Source organism: Carcharhinus amblyrhynchos, chromosome 5 (genome assembly GCF_965287045.1).
Source record: "Carcharhinus amblyrhynchos chromosome 5, sCarAmb.v2.hapA, whole genome shotgun sequence".
In the NCBI taxonomy this organism is placed as follows: domain Eukaryota; kingdom Metazoa; phylum Chordata; class Chondrichthyes; order Carcharhiniformes; family Carcharhinidae; genus Carcharhinus; species Carcharhinus amblyrhynchos.
In genome coordinates this window covers 33,681,660-33,703,413 of record NC_137328.1, presented here as the reverse complement: position 1 = coordinate 33,703,413, position 21,754 = coordinate 33,681,660, and the positions used below count along the sequence as shown (strand labels likewise).

The 21,754-nt window shown below is 40.3% G+C and overlaps 1 protein-coding gene across 2 annotated transcripts in view; it reads left to right on the top strand.

Moving 5' to 3' along the window:
- The window catches only part of tnksa (tankyrase, TRF1-interacting ankyrin-related ADP-ribose polymerase a), a 162,360-nt gene that overhangs the window by 21,384 nt on the left and 119,222 nt on the right, over positions 1 to 21,754 (top strand). For both annotated transcript variants that reach the window (XM_080188601.1, XM_080188600.1), the window contains exon 2: positions 13,102 to 13,326. In XM_080188601.1, coding sequence (XP_080044727.1) covers positions 13,102 to 13,326 — 225 coding nt within the window. The remainder of the gene's footprint in view (positions 1 to 13,101; positions 13,327 to 21,754) is intronic.

The window sequence follows — 21,754 nt, the reverse complement described above, 5'->3', positions numbered from 1 at the left end:
AGGGCGGGAATGTGGAACTGAGCCACGACAGATCAGCCATGATCTTATTGAATGGCGGGGCAGGCTCGAAGGGCTAGATGGCCTACTCCTACTCCTATTTCTTATGTTCTTATCTCCTTATCTCCTATGTCCTTTACTATTCTAACTGATTTGCTGGGAGGTAGGAGGACGGCTTCCCATTTAGCCCTTTTCATGTTTGAGACAGACCTTAACTTTCCTGTATTTAGTATTTCCACCGAGGTGTGTTTGGTGTGGAGGATTATGTTTCCTGTCATTACTATCAGTTAGCTAACCTTTACGGCCCAGCTGGCGCAATCTAACGTAGCTATGCATCTTGGCAATCCGCTTACTACTGGCCCTTCTGTTGTTGAATAGTAATCTATGAGTCTCCGTTATCACCATGACCTTGCGTTACCACTGCAGAGTAGAACACCCCTTCATTATTACAGTGTAAGTGGAAATCTTTATTGGAATCTGGTAGTTCCAGTCCGGGGGCTGATATCAGTTCTGCCTTTAACTTATTATATGCCTCTTCTTGCTGAGGTCCCCTTTCTACTGAGTTTAAAATTGGCTTTCCCCCTTTAACTAGTCTCTGTGTAGGCTCAGCTAATTTTGCGAATTCCAGGATAAAACTTCAACTATAGTTAAACAGTCCCAGCACCCCCCTGACTCCTCTTACGGTGACTGGTCACAGCATTTGTTGTACCGCCTTCTTTCGGTCTGTTGGCATTTCTTTAAGCCTTTCTGATATTAAGTGTCTTAGTACAGGACTTGTGCTTTCCTGATATATGCCTTTTTGGGGCTCACCTTTAACCCTGCGGTTTTCAGTTTATTCAACACTAGGTATAGTGCTTCCTGACGTCCTGACTTAGATTCTGAAGCTATTAATGTATTATCCATGTATTGTAGAATCGTGCTACCCTCTGGTACAAAGAGCAAAGAACAAAACAGCCCGGGAAACAGGTCCTTTGGCCCAATGAGCCCGCGCCGCCATTTTAACACCACCAGTCCCCCCCTCCACCCATGACCCTTATCTGTTGTTTTATGGCCATCCACATTGAGGGAAACTAATTTAGGGACAATTTATTACTGCCAATCAGCCTAATAGCACATCTTTGGGGTGTGGGAGGAAACTGGAGCACCTGGAGAAAACCCACACGAGCACGGGGAGAATACGCAAACTTCCACAGACACTGGCCAAATCCATGTGTCTGCACAGCAAACAGTGATAGTCACTGAGCTGTCGTCTTGCCCAGCATCTGGTCCAGTTTAAGCACATACTAACGACATGAAGCACGAGGCCAATCTCGAACAACCAAGAGCAGCCCAAGTACGACCCATCGTGTGTATGCCCCTTGTTGGACAACAAGGCGGACCGACTTAAAACCTGTGAATGAAAAGTGAAAAAACAGTAATATCATACCATATCCATTTACCTTACCAGGGACGCCCCAATGCTAATGAGTCTTATTTAAAACAATCTCCTATATTCACCCATCTCCAACCCGCTCATGTGCCTGTCTAAGTTACTCTTAAACAACTCTAGCGTGTTTGCCTCCACCACCTTACTTGGCAGAGCATTCCATACCCCCACTACCCTCTGTGAAAAACCTCCCTCTAATATCTGTGATATACCTCTCCCCTCTCACCTTAAGCCCATGGCCCCTCGTACTATGTGTCTCTATGATAGGAAATAGCTTACCTCTGTTTACTCTATCTATACCTTTCATAATCTTATATACCTCTGTTAGATCTCCCCTCAGTCGCTGTCTTTCAAGGGAAAAGAGCCCCAATTTGCTCAATCTTTCCTCATAATCCAGTCCTTCCATACCAGGCAACATCCTGGTAAACCTCCTCTGTACTCTCTTCAGAGTCTCCACGTCCTTCCGGTAGTAAGGTGACCAGAACTGGACGCAGTACAGTAGTTCTACCCTGTTCAGGATGTCACTCATTATTCGATGGAAGATAGTGGAGCTATTGTAGAATCCCTGTGGTAGGCTAGTCCAACTGTACTTTTTGTCTCCCACTGTAAACGCCAATTTTGGGATTTGGGATCCAAGGGTAAGGACCAGCTTAAGGGTAAGCTGTCTCCCATATGGTAAAGATTTTATGCCCTGGTGACAATCCATTCAGGATTGTCAAAGGGCTTGCTGCAATGGGGTGCAATTTGGACATGACTTTATTGAGGTTGGTGTAGTCTATAGTGAGCCTGTAACTTCTGTCGGGTTTTATCTTTGGCCACGTTGAGGAGTTAGTGATACTCATAGTTTCCCTCAGGATTTCTTTCTCCACTAACCCTTTAACTATTTTTACTGCAGCTGCCTTTGCTTTGGGTTTTATCGCGTACTGTCAATGGGGTTTGTGCTCCAGTCCGGGCACTTCTATCGGATCAGTTTTGGTTAGGCCAGTGTCTAATTTCGTTTTGGCCCACACTCCAGGGACAGAGGGCACAGATGGCTCCAAACCCCTCTGTTTCTAGTCACCAATCTCTGGTGGTGGCTGTGGCCATCTTGATACTCTCAAGGTGACTTGGGTTTTTCTATTCCGGTTTTCTGACTGTCCCATTTTGGCCAGATTAATTCTCCCTTCCCACAGTCAATCAAAATCTCATGCTCCTTCAGTAAATCATTTCCCATAATTGTACTCTTGTTATTTTTACATACATAGAATTTCATAGGTATGTAAAAATTATTTCTACTAATGTGGTCTCGCTCAGGCAGGTGGGTGTTTTGTTTCCTCCAATCCCTATTAGATAAACCATCCTACTTGTTGTGGGTAAGGGAAGGTTGGTGACAGATACTGATGCTCCTGCACCAGCGTCTCACATTGCCTGCCCCCTACAAATGCAGACACATAGATCCTTCCCTGCTTCTTACCCTTATGAATGGGGGCTGCGGGCCGTCAATCTTGCTGACCTCAGAAATTCCTTAGTTTCTTCAGTTCTGCTGCGGACGTGGATTGGGACGGGGTCTCCCATGTTTGTCCCAACATGTTGCTTCTGTGTCCATTTTTATTACAATGATTACAATGTCTTCCACTTTTTCCAAATTTATTTCCTTTCCTTGGGACCCAGCACTCCTTTGCAAAGTGCCCTTGCCAGCCACAATTGTGGCAGGTCAGTTTGGGCTTAGCTCCGCTACCATAGGTAGCTACTCTTTCCTGTTTTGTCCTCATCTGAGATTTCTCCTCCCTGCCTCCATTCCACCAGATCATCATCCTGGGACATGGTCACTCCTATCTTTAGGATGGTTTGGTGAGCGCTAGAGAGCCCATCCTTGAAAGCTTGAATAAAGGCTTGATCCCCATGGCTTGGGTTTCCTTGCCCTGAGTATTCCTGGTATATTTGGAACAACTGTTCCTTCTTTTTGTTGCTTGGTCGTTGTCATTCTGCTCCAATTAGTAGGAACATTTCCTAAAACTCTCTGGACTTCTTTGTTAAACAGGGCAAAAGGTGCCTGTTGGGCATCTGTTTCTGCTGTTAGGGCTGCTGTGTGTGTCCAGTGTCCCCCGCTGTAGTCTTGTGATGGGGGAATGACTACCTGCCTCCATTTATCCGCTGGACATGCAGCCCTAACCAATTGGTGTATATCCCTTAGGTGCAGTTGGTGTCCTACCCAAACTGTATTTAATTCTTCCCAAAACTTCATATTAGTCTAGGTTGTAGTTTACCCTGGGAGGCCATTATCTGTTGTCTTTTGCCAGGGGTGAATGGTTTGTAATTTGCTGTTGGCTGCGCATCCGTTCCCCCTCGGGTTACTGGCGCCAAGTTGTGTTCTAGCACTTCCCCTTCCTCTGGAGGGGCAGTTGGTCCCTGTTGTGTGGAGTCATAAGGGGGCAGAGGAACAGTTTCCCCTCCCCATTGATTCTCCTCGAATACTCGATTCCTTTTTTCCAACTCCTTTACTCTGGATTCTAATTTTTTAATCTTGTCCTTCGTTCCGCTTTTTAGTGGAAGCGACTATTTGTTCAATTAATCCAGCTAATTGATGTACTAATAATATCCCTGCCTTTATTGTTTTGTCTCTCTTTCCCCATCTACCCGCTTTCTTTGTTGTTCTAAGGTCTGAGAAGCATCCTAGCCATCCCTTTGCATCTTCTTAATCAGCATGTGTCTGTCTGTCATATATTTATCAATCAGAGATCCCGCAGGTCCCCACTTAGTTTCTCCATCTACCATCTTGCAGACTTCTACACTCCCAGCCACGATTACTCCTTTAGCAACGTGTTTTCTCCACTGTTTGAGTTTCTATTTATACTCAGTATCCTGGCCACAATTACCACCTCTGCAACGTATTTCCTCCACTGGAGTCCGGCACTAGGTCAGAGTGATCAGCTCCTTACCGCATTGCTTTACGATGTGACAGACAGGTACACAAACTACACAAGCTTTTATGCAAACAGGTGACAAACTCTGTGTTTGTTCGCCACTACAGAGTTTGATCCTAAGTGTCTTGGTGCTTCTGCCCCTACTTCATGGTCCTGACCTTCACATGGGGGATTTCCCCTCTTAACAACCGGTCTAAGGCTCCACATTTGAGACAGACACTTCCTTGTCCTTAGTTGATCAGCACAAGCAATCAGTTCTTGTTTCTACCTGATAGTCCCATAAATTCCCCTAATTTTTACCCATTTTTAACTTTCGTCTGACTCCCACAGATTGAATAATCTCGACTCCAGTTCACCAATCGAGGCCAACTGTTCAATTCACCAGGTGAGATCCTGCCTGACTACACCAATTTATTGTGGGAAAATCACCACTCTGAGTCAGATCTAAGATTCAGCATGCAGTTTTATTAGACAAAGCTTTGGGAGAAGCGCTGGGCTCTCTGCAGTGCATGCAGTCACCTTCTCAACTTTAAAATGGCAATTGAACATCTTTTATACATTTTCAAATAATGGACAAGTATGGACATGAGCCGTTAGCACACTGTTATACATAGAGTAGACAAGTATGGACATTGGCAGTTAACACGTTGTTATACATAGAGTAGATATATTTATGCCCCCCATCAATGACTGATCTTGTTACCGAAGCTCATTGTTTTGGCCCTGCTTTATCTCAAGCTAAGGTGCCTTAAGGCCTGATCTATTTCCTGCAGTAATGCAGACACTAACAGTTTTTAACTCTTTGTTGTGCAATGTCTGTGCCCAAGTCGGTACATCTTAATGTCTTTTCCTAGAGTCCATTTTGTGCCAGGTAACCATCTTGTGTCCTTTAATTTTGATTTTACTCCACAGAGGTATGTCTGTTTCCAAGACCGATTTATTGTGCTGTAGTTCCCCCCCTCCGTTAACATGAATGAAAACACAAATATTGATGGTAAAATATGTCTCCCTCTCCCTACTCTCAACTATAACATGCTGTTTATAGAATGTATTTATTATGTCTTAATCATATTAATCTTTTCCTTGTCTTCTAAATTTTGACTCCATGGGAGTTGGCGAGTCATTGACCCAAAACATTAATTCTGTTTCTCACTTTGCTGATGCTCACTGATCTGTGATTTCCAGCATTTTTTATTTTTATTGAAGACATTTTGTTTGATCTGTAATTTCATAATTTTGAACTTTGATCTATCCTGGATTTAAACCTGTTACATCCATTACTCAGATGTTAAAGTTCTTCCTCCTAATTTGTACAGTTCGGTCAGGGTACTGGGTGTTCATCTCTGGGTGTTCCAGCAATTTATTTGCATCTTCTGCTCCTGATGCTTCCCATCATTGGGGACAACAACTAAAACCAGATTCTCCAGTTTGGTTTCACATCTGTTGGATATTCACATAATCTGGCAATATTTTGTTCCCCTATTCTCTCAAAACCATCCATACATAAAGCTTGCAGCTTCAGAGCCTTGTTAAAACAGTTTTGTGAATTCTTCCTTAGAAGAATGAGTGTGGGAGGGAGTGTGGTATCCTATTACAAGATGTTTCAACTGTATCAGTTGAACACTGTGCATTTTAAGTCAAATATTTGTGGCCACTGTTTTGTTGCCATATTAAAGACCCCTCATAGTGAACCCAAACAGTTCATCCTTGTCTTGGGCGGCATGGTGGCAGAGTGGTTAGCACAGCTGCCTACGGTGCCAGGGACCCAGGTTTGATTCCAACCTTAGGTGACTGTCTATTTGAAGTTTACACATTCTCCCCATGTCTGCTTGGGTTTCCTCCGGGTTCTCAGGTTTCCCCTCTGTCGAAAGATGTGCATGTTGGGTGGATTGGCCATGATAAATTGCCTTTAACATCCCAAATGTGTAATTCAGGGGAATTAGTGAGGTAAATGCGTGGGGTTAAGGGAATGGGGCAGGATGGGCTTGCGTAAAACGCTTTATTGGAGAATCTATACAATGGGACTGATGGTCTCCTTCTGCACTGTGGGGATTTCGTGATCAATGGCAGTAACTTGTCTACCGTAACATAGGAAAACAGCCCTAGGTGCTTCCCAGGGCATTGTCAAACAACACTTGACACCGAGCCAGACAGCGAGGTGCAGCAAGATAACTAAAAGCATGGTCAAAGTTAGGTTTCAAGAAAAGAAATGAGTAATGAGCAGTGGTGACCTTTAGGGAGGGAATTCTGGAACTTAGAATCTCAGAGCATGCTGAGGATGTTCAGAAACGGTAAGAAGTCTCACACACCAGCTTAAAGTCCAATGTTGGTAGCACAAGCCATAAGCTTTTGGAGCACTGCCCCTTCACCAGGTGAGTGGGAGTTGTGATCACAAACAGGGCATGTATAGACGCAAACTCAATTTACAAGATAGTGGTTGGAATGCGAATCTTTACAGGTAATCAAGTCATAAAGGTACAGACAGTGTGAGTGGAGAGAGGGTCAAGCACAGTTTAAAGAGATGTGTATTGTCTCCAGCCAGGACAGTTCAGAAAACCTGAATTGTAAAAAAGTACAGATATTTTGGAGAATATTATGGTGGAGAAGATTACAGACATAGGAAGGGGTGAGGACAATTTTGAAAATGGATTAAAGTTTTAAAATTCAAGGATGAGAAATGTTGGCAGAATTCTGTCTTTGTGATTATGGGATTCTGCCTTTTTAAATGTTTTTCTGACCATGGCTTCCCCTCTTCTTCCTTTTGCTTTGCTGTGGGTGTGCATAATCAGTGCAGGTTTTGTTCTGCACATAGCTCATCAGCGGTTATTGACAGATTCATCATGAGAAAAGGTCTGTTTGTTGGCTCTTAGCCACGGATTTTGTTGTAGTAGAGGTGGAAGATGCAGTGGGTGGCTTGCTTAAGACCCAGAGCACAAATAAGTGGATTTGGATAAAGGGTTTCAGCCCACAAAGAGCTCCAGCAATTGTGGAATTCCATAGCCCCAAACTGTGTGCTGGCCTGACATAAGTGACTGTTCATGTTGGCTGTTAAGTGAAGGAGGCACAACCCACTCTCATCATACTGATATCGCTATTATGTTGATAGGGTTATTTTTCTGTTCTTTTATAATGGGTAACTGGAAAGTCAGTATCCTGGCCAGATCAGGTGGTTGTTAGATATTGGGAATGATTTACCTTTGCCACCGTCAAATGAAGTGTGATTTTGATGAGATTTATTTTTGTATTATGGCAGGGATAGAAACCAGGTTGGCAGCATTCAAGCATAGGCTTCTAGGAAAAATGCACATGGACTTGAAAGATGACCACATGAACTTTGGAGAATAAGCTGATCTTGCAGATGAAGTTGTAGTTTGCAAGCATGGAGGAGTGCAGGGACTTTTTTGAGAAAGATGATGGCAAATTTGAAGAGGTACCTGAGAAGAAAAGATCATTGACGAAATCTGTCAAAATGAGGTCTGAGAAAGGAAATTCGTTAGTTGTCTGTTTTGTGGAAATAAGGCCAATAGAGCAAGATACAAATGACCTAGCAACAAACTTGAGTGCAAGTGATAAATATTTAACTTCTGTCCAAAGCTTGCATATTGTTTTGACTTTTTTTTGGGCTACCATTGTTGTGATCTGATTTTTATCAGTTAGCAGGGTTTTACTCCTTGATCAACTCAATCATTATCTCAATTTAAAGCTTGTCCAGCAGAGGCAATGCAGCAGCTGACTCTGGCACTGGTACAGCCCCACAAGAGTTGATGATTCACTTGCCAGTTGACTCAAATGTTATTGTGTTACTAAAAATAAATCCCTTTGTAGGCATAAACAAGTAGATGCTATTGCTCAAGAATTTTCTAAAAACTGGATGATTTGTTCCCGTGGGAATAAATATTTTTGTCTTTCCTTTTCTCAGATTCCCAAAATATTTTAAAGAGTAGAGAATGTAACCAAGACCTTTAGATTTTTTGAGTTTCCTAGAAATGTGAATTGTGGATTTGGCAACCATAAGCCAGTTATCCCGGTTGTAGAAAATAACAACCCTTTTATTACAGACAAGGCTACTGATTTTATTGACAAATCTGACTGAATTTTGTATTGCAATTCCTTACGTCAATAAATATCTTGTCAAAACAAGTATTAAAATATGGAATTTACGTTCTTTAATCACTGGAGTAGAATAATCATGTTGGCCATACTTCTCTCATTGTACTAAATGCTGACTATGTAAGCTTGCTATCCTGCAGCAGGGACATCTTCCAGTGATTGCAACATATACTTTATCTGAACTGGAGTGCCCCCAATAGCTATTTAGAATGGGATGATAACTTGTCAGGTGTGTTGGGGAATGAATGGTTCCTAAAATCCTTTTAATTAAAAAGTTCAAGGAAGAAAAAGAACTTTTAAAAAAATTAAATTTTGTAAGACCATCTGAAGCATAACTTGTATGGTTGAGCCATGTGGCTAGTTGATGTTGGATGAAAATCCTGGGGCATTCACCAGCATGTCATCTTTCTGAAAGATAAAGAAGCTCCATATTTTAGGATGTTAGGTAGGCATAGGAAATTCCATGAACTTGGGTGACTGCTAGTCCCAATTTTTATTAGCCATCAGCTAGACAAAAACTTTGTCTAGCTGGTTGCAAATAAAAATTGGGACTAGCAGCCCCCCAAATGGGGAAACTATTTGAAGACTAATCTGGGGATACACTTTTTAAAATCCATCCGATGTAAATAAAATTTAAAAAAAAATTTTTGTAAGACCATCTGAAGTCAGGTAACTTGTTTGGTCAAGCCATGTGAATAGTTGGTGTTGGATGAGAATCCCAGAATTTTTATCTAGCTGGTTGTGAATAAAAATTGGGGTGAGCAGTCACCCAAGTGGGGAAACTATTTGAAGACTAATCTGGAGATACTCTGTTTTTGAAATCCATCTGGTGTAAATATTTTTGAAAGAAATTGAAATTGGTGCTTCGTTTAAAACAAAAAAGTTTTGAAGAGCTGAATACGTTCAAAAGTAATTGAGACTGTAAAAACAAGTTCATGCTCAAGGGCTAAGCTATTTCAAAGCCTTGACAAGTGCCAATAAAAGAAAAGGGAGAAACTACAAATACTATAAATCTTTAAAAAAACAGGAAATGCTAGAAATACATGTCAATTTGTAACTAAAGTAAATAGGCAGGTAGGTTACAAAGCTTGGCCATGCATCAGAAGACAGACAAGCACTGGGGTTGGGAAAAAAGAAAAGGGTCAGGGAGAGCGAATGAGCTGTTAGACCTGTTTCTGACAGGGTGTTTATGTGTTAACGTTTAGTCAGAAACAACTAATGTAAAAGATCAATGAAGTCCAGTATGTAAATGTGAAGGACAAAGAAATTTGCAAGTAGAGAAGTGGGTGAATAGATTTGAGAGGTCTCTGTACATGATATGATGAAGAGAGAAAAAAAAATAAACAAGAACTGATGAAAAGCATGTGAAATATGATGGGTCAGCCAGCCATGGGAAGAGACAAAAATTGTGTTGAATTCTGAGTAGTTAAGGTTTTGGTAAATAAAACAGGAAACTGATACTAAAATGGACATAAACAGACTGCGTCTTATTAATTAATTTTATGTACACAAGGAAACCATTCAACGCATCAAAACCCTTTGGTTCTCTGTAGAACTGCCTGATCATTTTATTTCTTTCAAATGTCTGAACAATTTCTTTTTGAAATTGTTGATCATCTCTATTTCCACCACCCACATAGGCAGTGCTCGAAGTCATTATGCATTCATTGCGTAAAAAAACTTTGCTCTTGAATAGCCCAGCATGCCTTACCCAGATGCCTGAACCTGTCTCTTCTGTATCTTGTCTCATCAACAAATATAAACACTTTCTTTATCTTTTGTTATCTTTCAGATCTCTCCTCAACACTCTTTGCTTCATGGCGAACAACCCCCCCTTCTCCAATTTAATCTTGTCTAATTTGCCTCATCTCTGGTTAAACTCCTTGGCACCCTCTTTAGAAACATCTCATTTTTCCTAAAGTGTGGTAAACGTATGGCTAAAGACTATTCTGTAATATTTATAATCTTCATGAATTACTCCAAGGTGCCACTTTTGATACCATGTTTATTTGGCACAAGAGAAAGGATATGTTTGTGAGCTTCCTTGCTCAGCAATCCTTCAGGTCTGTCTTTCTGCAGATGTGCAAACTAGACTGAGAAGCTCACTCCTTGAATCTTGACCTGGGTGGAAATTGGCCTTCAAGCCCCAATTGTAACATCCCCAATTATCAATGCCTCAGATCAGCTTTTCTCAGAGAAATATCATGAATTGTTCAGCTTCATGATATAGCATGTTAGTCCTTCCAACTGTTGAACTGTCAAAGAAGGGAACGGTTGCTTTCATATGATGAGTCTTGCCATCTTAAAAGGACAATTTTTCCTCTTTATTGCCAATCTTGGCCTGCTTCTGTGAATGTGTCAGGAGAGTTTTTCCTTTGAGATAAAGTACATTTTACCTGTTGGACAACCAGCTACTTTCACAGTGCTGAGAAAAATTGCAATTCTTCAATGTTTTATTGAACAGCATCCAACCAAAACCATGAGTATGTGATGTGCCCTCAGATTGGTGAGAATGTTTTTTCACTGATAATGCAGCAGGAATTTCCAGGTCTTTTAGCTGTTATACTTAAACATGTTTTTAATGAAACAGAACTGACTCCTGTCTGGCATTATTCCAATATTCCAAGCTGCAATAATTGTGCAGGATATGGAAAAATAGCAATTGCTGCTTAGTTTCATTATACAATTTTGACAAATTGCATATTTTTAAAATGACTTTGTAGATAACTCATCTCTGTGCAACGTAGCATTGTCAACATGTTGATTTGATTTGTGGAATGATGTACTTGCATCAGAGAAGGTTCACCATGCAGATTCCTGAGTTAATGGGGGTTGTCTCATGAAGGAGGTTGAACAGGCTTGGGACGGTAACCATTGGAGTTTAGAGGAATGAGAGATGATCTTACTGAAGCATATAAAATGTTAAAGGTGCTTGACAGAGTATATGTTGAGAGCATGTTTGCTGTTGTAAGATTTGCTAGAACGATGGGACACAATTTTAGATGTGGAGGAATTTATTCTCCATCTGTCTCAGAGCAGTGGAGGCAAGTCTTTGAATATACTGAAGGCTGAGTTAGATAAATTTTTGATTGACGAGTTCAGTGTTATGGTGATAGATCATTGGGCTAAAATGGCCTCTGCTCCTATTATGTTGTTGTAGGCAATTTCTGAAATTAGTTTTATTGTTAGCTTTTACTAAAATTCAATTTAAAAGGCAGCTAACTGCCTTATTTTAAAATGGCATAATTTTGTAGAATGTCCTGAAAATATTAATACTAAACATAAACTGGAGCAGCTATAATCGCAAAACGGACTGTTTTCACAATTTTTCTCCATTTCACTGCAGTCAGATATTGTTGTATTCGCTATCAGTCAGTAGAGCTTCAAGAGATTGACCTCTCCACAAAGGAATATTCCCAAGAAAATAAGTACTGGCCAGTGCTTTAGTGGTAAATTGACTGACGTGCAAAATTTAGACTACAAACCTTTGAGTGGCACATCTGGTTTGTTGTTTCAAACTGGGTAAATTTGAATTTTGAACAGCATTAGTTGTTTATTTGGAACACGTTTTGAGTATAACGAATGCATTTTGTCATGGGTGGTGCTGCAACGTGACCGAAAGGCAGAAGTTAACATCACTACTGCTATTTACTTGCAGCCTTTTGCGAAAGCGAATGAAAACTGAGAGGATTTAATAAGCAAACTGAAGTGAAACAGTAGTGTAAGATGAAAATCTAGTGAGAAAAATTGCTTAAAAGTAATTATTCCTATGACAAGTACACATTTTTTTTCTACTTCAAAAAAATTGCCTGATGCTGTTTCCTTCCCTCTGCGTTCCACTAAATGCATGTTTCCTGAAATTCTAAATTAGATTTCCTTTCAGAAAATGTATTTTATTCCAATGAATGGCTGTAAATGTTGAGAACGTATGGATTTAGATCTCCTGGCGATCCATATTACAATTTCCAGTGATTATGCCACACACAAAATGCCCGTTTTGGGCTGTTTTCATTGTCATTTATAGTTTGTAATTAATACTGAAAGTTGAAGAATGAGTATTTGCTTTTCATATTAAGTAGATTTATGTCTAGAATTTGTGGTAACTTTGGTGATGGGGAAGAGAAGAATATAGTTTATGATCCCCACTACATTATATTTGGATTGCTTTTATAATTATCTTGACCTCTATTAGGGAATTTTTGATATTTTATTTCAAATACAGTGTAACCTGTATAGGGTCACGGTGCTATCTAGTTTTGTCCTGTGATGCTGTATAAATATTTGTGTGCAGGGAAGTTTAATGCAAAATAGCCTGATTGGTCAAACTTCAGGTTAGCTCTCAAGTTTGAAACCTGCCTTTTTGATAGGAAAAATGCAATATTTTTCTCTGCAATGTTCCAAACAGTTTGAGTGTCTGTTATAATGTAACAATTTTAATTTCATACCTATCTTGAATTGTATTTATAATCTGCATAAATATTCTGAAAGTTGTTCTTGCATTGAAAAGAATATTGCTGATTTTGTTTCCTTGTTTCCAGTGCATACTTGTAATCCAGAGGTTAACACTGGTGTTGGTAACTGAATTCCTTTTGATTTAATTATTCGGCAGTTGTGAGATTGTAGTTTGTGGGTGATTCAAGCACTGAATTTTACATCTTGTTGCAGGATTTGGCAGGAAGGATGTTGTAGAACATCTCTTACAAAATGGTGCAAATGTTCATGCACGTGATGATGGTGGCCTGATCCCACTACACAACGCCTGTTCGTTTGGGCATGCAGAAGTTGTCAGTTTGCTGCTGTGTCATGGGGCAGATTCAAATGCTCGCGACAACTGGAATTATACCCCCTTGCATGAGGCAGCGATCAAAGGAAAGATTGACGTCTGTATTGGTAAGTAATTTGTACTAAGTTTGGAAATTGTTCAAGATAATCAGTGAATAGAGACAACAGATGTTTCTATTAAGATGTTTTGAAGAGACTGAATAGCAGGAAGATGCAAAGCATTTTGACATTTCAAAGATTGATTTGGAAAAACTAAGGAAGCTCAATTGAGCTCTTTTAGTTTAAAATATTTGTGCTATTTTGGAAATTGAGCAATAGCTGACCAGAAATGTCAAAAATTGCTAATAACTCTAAATCAACACATTGTTGGCAAATGACATGTAAAAACAGACAATGAACTTGTGATAAATTGAGCTGCTAGCTTACATAGCATTCTTAACTTGTAATACAGAAGGAAAAATAATGAAAGTATACTGTTTGCAGTGTCTCATCCTTGAAGGAGAATAGAAGACACTGGGTTTATTTGCGAAGGGATTGTGCATATATGCTACCAGGAAATTTAGACTTTTGAAAGTTTTGATGAGTCTTCTATCATTTTGGAGTCTGTTCTAAGTTTGCCTTTAAAGCCAGAAATAATTATATTGGAAAGAATGCTGATACTTTAAACATGAAAATATTAGTAGACCTGATCAACTTGACTGCAGCTGGTTCCTTTTATTAGGAATTTGACCCTTGTATGGCAGTTGTTTGTGTTGCATGCTGACATTTAACTTTTCTTACCCATTGTCTGCTTTTACAATTTTTGCCAACAAAAATTTGCACGAATTTAAATTTCTCACACTGGTTCCATTGTTGTCACTGTGGCTTGATTTTTCTTCCTATGCACTGTTGAATCAAATGTGTCATGGCGTGAGGGGAAGTTACTTTCTGGCCCTTTACTAAAGAACTGGGTAAGGAATTTGGCTGGTCTTTTGACACTTAGCTTGCTGATGTGAGGCAGACTTTAACTTGAGTAACTGTTTTGCTTTTACTGCACTCAACAGTTCACACTGCAGTGAAATCATTGATTTTTAACCCTGTCAGAATTAATGTTCACATCCCAGCTCTCATGATTGTAATTAACATATTAATCACACTAGTCAGTGATTGATTTTAACCACATTTCACATACCACTTTAGTTATACTGCAATAAATTGCTTTGCTTCGTTTCACAAACTCTGGCTACACACCAGTCAGAGTTTATTTGACTCCCCAGCAGCGCGCACACACACACCCCCCCACAAATAATTGTAATCTGTTCCGACAGACCCCAAAGCCTTGGTGACTGGAGGGTGATCTGTGCAGCTGTTTTTCAACTGGCAAATGTCATTTGGTTCATAAGGCTAACTGTCACTGGTTAGAATCCGTGGTTTGAACTCACCTTTTCACTTGAACTTTATATAATTTCGTAAGTATTCTGAATGAAGAAAAGTTAAAGTATTAAAAGATGTAGTGAATGGGCACAGTAATCTTCATTTGAATCATTTATACGATTTGCAAGTTCATAGCTGTATTCACCCTGTTTCCACTGAACAACAGTTAGTTTCCACATCAATACGAAACTTGTTGGTGTCATGTATTTGTGATTACCTAATTTTGTTGAAATGTGATCAAAAACAAGATTTTTAAGTCAATTGTTGCTAGGTAGGAATTGTGATGTGCTCAGTCTGTTACCTCTGAGTCACAAAGCATTGGGTTCAGATGTGACTCTGGATTTGGACCTAGGATCTAGCACTCCATAGCAGTGCTAATGGTATTTTGGATTGCTCAAGGTGTTCTCCTTTGCAGATTACATTATTCAAGAAGAGAAGGGAGTTCTGCATATCAATCTTCCCTTGCCCAACATGCCAGAAGAAGATTAACTAGTCATTATTCGTGGCATTTTGCTGATTAAAATTGGATGCTGTGTTTATCTGCAGAAGAATCATCATAGAATTGCTACAGTGCAGGAGAGGCCATATGGATCATCAGGTCTGCACCGATTCTGACAGACTAACTTACCCAGGCCCCCTCTCCGTAATCCCACACATTTTCCACGGCTATTCCATCTAACCTGCACATCTTGGGACACTAAGGGGCAATTTAGAATAGCCAATCCACCTAACCTGCACATCTTTGGACTGAGAGAAAACCAGGGTACCCAGATGAAACCCACATGGACACGGGAAGAACGTACACAAACACTTGCCCTAGAGTTGTGAGGCAACAGTGTTTGCCACTGTCCTGCCCAGTCAGCCTATTTCAAAAGTAATCCACTATGTGAAACATTTTAGTCATTTCTGAGATGTGATGAGTTTTGTAAATAATATGTTTTCATTTTGTTGAAATTCTTGAGCAGATCGATTTAAGCTTTGGCTTGTCAGCCTACAAAAACAAAGTTCTAACTGGTGTAAGTTATTATTGTGGTTGAGATTTTTTATGTTGGTCAGGCCCATAGGCATGACCACCAGGACTTGGAGCTGAAGACTAACGTCCAATGCACTTGCGCACAATGAAACTCAAAAAGGGCACAAAACCCTGGGAAAAACGAGAGAGACTTGAAGAGGTTAAAAGTTCCCGTTAAGGGATCTTGACAGAAAATAGGAGGTGTGCCTCAAAGCTTTGCTAGTATAGCTGTGTGTCATGACACAGAAAAGATTGGGAACTGCTGGTTTACACCATTTTGACATGATCTGTATTTACTGAGAATGAGAAGACTGCAAGAGTTATAAAGTGTTAAGCATCTAAGCACATTATCTCTCTAACGTGCATTTCTATTTATATTTTCCGCCACCTGTAAAACACTTAAGTTGTAAGAAAGTTGCTAGTGATTTCAGACTGACCAGTGTGATGGTCTGAGTTTTGACTACTGAGTATTGTCATACTCCATGAACTCTATCTGATGATTCAGACCCTATTGATAAAGAGCCAGTGGCGTACACGTGCATGACAGTTTTGCTCTACTGCCTTGAGGTAAGTAGACAAAGAAGACAAAGAACAACACAGCACGGGAAACAGGCCCTTTGGCCCAACGAGCCCGCGCCGCCGTCCCACTGTCTCAGTGACGTATTCATGATTTTAGTCTACGCCTAATGTGCGAGGATCAGGGAGGTCCAATTTAGGGACAATTTAGTACCCAATCAATCAGCCTAAAAGCACATCTTTGGGGATGTGGGAGGAAACCGGAGCACCCGGAGGAAACCCGGAGGTAAATGATGATGATGTTTAAATATATACAGTAATTTTAACCTGTCGATTGTTGACTCCAGGTTTAAAAAAAAGCTGATTGTTCACATCAAATGAGAATAAAGTATGCTCTTATCTTATGCTTTTAAATTCCAACCCTGTTAGGGAAATTGTATTTAATCATTTTCATTTCTTTCATTCCTTTATTTCTTGCATCGAATGAAACTCTGGTGATTTGCTTTCCAGAGTTGACAAGCTCTTCAACTGTAGAAAGCCTCCATTTGAACTTGAGCCTTGAACTAATTATATGTTTTCTACCAAGATTTATTAGATAAATTAAGCCATTTGTAGGATTATTTGTGCTGTGCTGACAAAGATCAGTGATCTTGACAAAAAGGATAGTTTTGAGGTTATTTAATGTCTCCCAAGTGGTTTAGCCACTGACCCCCTTCTGTATTCTGTCCTCTAAGTCTACATGAATGCATCTGGTGCACTTCTGGCTATCTCAGGTACCAATGCTAGGGAAGGAAGTTCTTTATAATTGCAACAATTTGCAGTATTAAGCATTGGATGAAATGTTAGAAGTGCTGAGTGTTCTTCATTTACGTAGTTCATTTAACTCTAAGGCATTGCCCAAACTTGTTGACAAAGTTGGGTGGACGCCATCCCAAGACTGTACCTGAGCAATGTCAAAGCTGTTTACGTCAAATGCCCTTGTCCTCATTTCTGCATTCTAAGTAGTGAACCTATTGATTAATATATATTTTAAGCAATCGTGTGATGGCTTTTGTGCTCCAACGCCAGTTGTTAAGTAAACAGCATTGTGTCAAGATCTATGTCCCATTTAAATACTTCCCAGTATTAGCCAGTGCTTTCTAGTATTGATACTCATGATGCCTCAACATAGTTCTCTGAACCTGACCTTTGACAATTTCATCACTAGTTTTGTTAGTAAGTGTGAAGACTGATTTACAAAAGGTTACATCACAAATTTAGTTCAGGTTTTGAGGCTGGTTGTCCTTTAGATTCTTAGTCTTGATATTAAGATAATGATGCAGTCAGTCCAGCAGAGAGAGAGGATGAGATAAGTATGGCGGTCAGAAATGATCAAGATGTTGAACCAGTTTGGGTGGAAATAAAAAATCACTGGTGGGTGTCATTTATGCGCTCTAACGGAAGCTTGACTGCATGCTTGGACAGTGGGTTAGCACTGCTGTCTCTCAACTCTAAAGACCCAGGTTCAATTCCAGCCACGGATAGCTGTGGAGTTCGCACAATCCCCCTGTGCTTGTGCAAGTTTCTTTCAGGTGCTCAGGTTTCCTCCCATGCTCCAAAAACTAGTGGAGCACCAGGGGTAATTTGATGGGTCTTCAAGGTTATCAAGGCAATGATGAGACAGATATTGATTAATTTTTTTCATTAATTGGTGAAGTAGGCAGAAATTTAAGGTAATGGTGAATTAAAGATGAGGTTACAAAAACTGTCTTAATGTAGAAGATGATTCAGTTATATTTTGTGCTACATAAATATTGAAGCAGAGTCCATTAAACTATTTGCAATGGGCTCAGTGGTTGATTTAAAAAAGAGGAATATAGAAAGTTATGGGCAGCTAACAACGGTGCAATTAGACCAAATGGCCCATGAAGAAAAATATCCAAATCTTGTTCTATTTGAGCCATTCTGAACCATCACATTATATGCTTGTGAAATATATTTGTTAGATCTAGCTTTAATTGAAGCTTCCTGATTTCTGCTCTTCCACTTCGCCTGTTAGACTGCCTCCAACATGGAGGGATGTAGGCCCATTTTTATTATCATAGAATCCCTACAGTTCTGAAGGAGGCCATTCAGCCCATTGAGTCTGCACCGACCACAATCCCACCAGACCCTATTCCTGAAACCTGACACATTTACCCTAACAATCCCCCTGACATTAGGGTCAATTTAGCATAGCCAATCAACCTAACCTGCACATCTTTGGGTTGTGGGAGGAAACCCATTCAGACATGGAGAGAATGTGCAAACTATGACCCAAGGTTGGAATTGAACCCGGGTTCCTGGCAGCAGTGGAGAGAAAGTCAACTTAATACAAGGTAAGCCCATTCAAAAGTCTAACAGCAGCAGGGAAGAAGCTGTTCTTGAGTCAGTTGGTACATGACCTCAGAGTTTTGTATCTTTCCCTGAAGGAAGAAGGTGGAAGAGAGAATGTCCGAGGTGCATGAGGTCCTTAATTATGCTGGCTGCTTTGCCAAGCAGGAAGTGTAGGCAGAGTCAGTGGATGAGAAGCTGGTTTATGTGATGGATTGGGCTACATTCACGATGTTTTGCAGTTCCTTGTGGTCTTGAGCAGAGAAGGAGCCAGACCAAGCTGTGATACAACCAGAAAGAATGCTTTCTATGGTGCATCTGTAAAAGCTGGTGAGAGTCATAGCTGACATGTCAAATTTCTTTAGTCTTCTGAGAAAGTAGGGACGTTGGGCTTTTTTAATTATAGTAATATGGGGGGACCAGAGTAGCTTGTTGGTGATCTGGCACCTAGAAACTTGAAACTCTCGGCCCTTTCTACCTCATCCCCATTGAGGTAAACAGGGGCATGTTCTCCTTTATGCTTCCTAAAGTCGACAATCTTTTTGTTAACATTGAGGGAGAGATTATTGTTGCCGCACCAGTTCACCAGATTCTCTATCTCATTCCTGTACTCTGTCTCGTCATTGTTTGAGATCTGACCGACTATAGTGGTGTCATCAGCAAACTTGGAAATCAAATTGGAGGGGAATTTGGCTGCATAGTTATAGATGTATAAGGAGGATGATCGTGGAGGAGGTGTATTGCCTATCCTTAATGATAATGGCCTGTGAGTGAGGAAGTTCAGGATCCAGTCACAGAGGGAGGTGCTGAGGCCAGGCCATGGAGTTTGGAGATGAGTTTTGTGGGAATAATAGTGTTGAAGGCTGAGCTGTAGTCAATAAATAGAAGTCTGACATAGGTGTCCTTGTTATCTAGGTGTTCCAAGGTTGAGTATAGGGCCAAGGACATAACGCCTGCTGTGGATTTGTTACAGCGGTAGCCGAACTGTAGTGGATCCAGGTACTACTGTGGGAAAACAGGTTATTTCAAATAGTTTCTTGTTCAAACACAAACAACTTGTAAAAAGAGGGATAAAATTTTAAAGCAGAGCTGCATATAAAAAAAACAGAAAACCCCAAAACATTTCTGGGGGAGGTAATACTGAAATATTCGAGTATGAAACTCGAAGAGGATGGATACTCCACAGAATTTAAGCAGTGTTCAAACAAATTATGTTGCAATCCCCATCTGTTAAATTACAGGGTCCTGGTGGGATAGTTTTAAAAGTGAAAGGCCATTTTATGGCAAAGCTGGAATATAAAGACGGAGAAATCCTTGAACCTCTGTCCTTCAAAATCCAGAATGCGCCCTACTAAACAAGCAGACTTGTCTCAAACTGAAAATAATCTATAAAGTGGATAAAGTTGAAAAGAGAACTACAGTGGTACATTACAAAATTAATTTTTAAGATTGTTTATAGGAGCTAAAAAAGTAGAAGTAATTGAGGTACTAGCACAACATCTGGAATTGGAAGATGAAATGTTAATCCAGATGGAGATACAGTTGAGTTAATCCAAATTCCGTTACAGATTGAACCCCTTGAAACAAAAAAAGAAATGAACGAACTTAAGCTTGAACTTGAAAAAGAAGTGAAAAAATAGACATGACTTTTTAAAAGTGAAAGAAAGCAAAATCCAAAAGCTTGAACTTGAGCTCCATGGAAAGAAAGAGTTACACAGGTAGGGAAATCAGTGTGAACCAGTTTAAAAAAAAACTTGCATAGTTTGAGAAGCTGTTCCAGTTAATAAATGATAGCGTAGAGAACTAACTTCCAAGCATGATAGATGAGTTCTTGAATGAGTAAGGAGAACTGATGAGAACATTGGTGTGTTGGTTGCTTGGAGTAGAATATTTGAATAAGGACTTGAAATTGCTAAATGATAAACTGAGGCATAGAATATAAGAGCAGGGAAATTATGATGGAGCTGTATAAAATGCACATTAGGCCACAGCTAGAGTATTGTGCACAGTTCTGGTCACCACACTATACAAAAGATGTGATTGGACTGGAAAGGGCGCAGAGGAGATTCACCAGGATTTTGCTTGGGCTGGACCAACTCAGTGATGGTGAAGCTGGTTAGGCTGGTGCCATTTTCCTTGGCGCAAACATGGCTGAAGGTGTACAAAATTATGAGGAACATAAGGTGGATAGGAAGAAACTTTCCTCCTTCGTTCAGGGTTCAGTATCCATGGGGCATAGATTTAAGGTTGGGGCAGGAGATTTAGAGGGGACTTGTTGAAAAGCATTTTCACTCAGAGGGTGGTGGGAATCTCAAACTTAGTGGCTGAAAGGGTGGTAGAAGCGGGAGTCCTCGCAACATTTAAGGAGCATACAAGACTGCACCAAGTGCTGGAAAATGAGATTAGAATAGATAGATAGATGCTTGATGACCAGCACAGTCACAGGCTGAAGAGCCCCTCTCTGTGCTTTAAAACTCTAACTCTGGAAATTCAGCCCTTTGGTCTATGTTTGGATCAAGGCTGTGATGCAGTTTGGAGATAAGTGGATCTTGTGGAAACCAAACCGAGCATCACTGAACATGTTACTGGGGAGTAAAATGTCACTTGATACTATTGTCAATGACATGTTCCAACACTTGGCTGAGGGAGCAATAATTCTCTGGATTGGATTTGTTCTGCTTTTTGTGGGCACCATATCTGAATCATTTTCCACATTAATAGATTGACTTCAGTGTGGTGGCTACAGTGGAGTAGGTCTGCAGCACAACACTTCAGTGCTCCAGCTGGAATATTATGAGGACCCATAGACTTTGCTGCATTCATTACCTTTAGCTGTTTCTTGATATCATATGGAGTGAAACAAATTGATATCATGTGGAGTGAATCAAATTGGCTGAAGACTGGCATCTGACTGACCTCGGGAGGAGGCTGTGTTGGATCATCCACTTGCAACCATCTTCAGTGAGAAGTTGTAAGTGCTTCAGTTTTGTTTTTTGTACAGACCTGCTAGGCTCCCTCCTCATTAAGGATGGATGAGTATGTTTGTGGAGCCTCTTTCTCTATTACTTGTTTAACTGCACTACCATTCATGACTGGGTATAGTAGGACCATAGAGCTTTGATCTGCTCCATTGGTTGTGGGATCATATAGCTCTGTCTGTATGTTTTGCAGTTGAATTGTAGAGGTCTGTAGTGCTCATTCAATGCCAAATTATGCTATGAATGAGATGAGATTAAAAAAAAG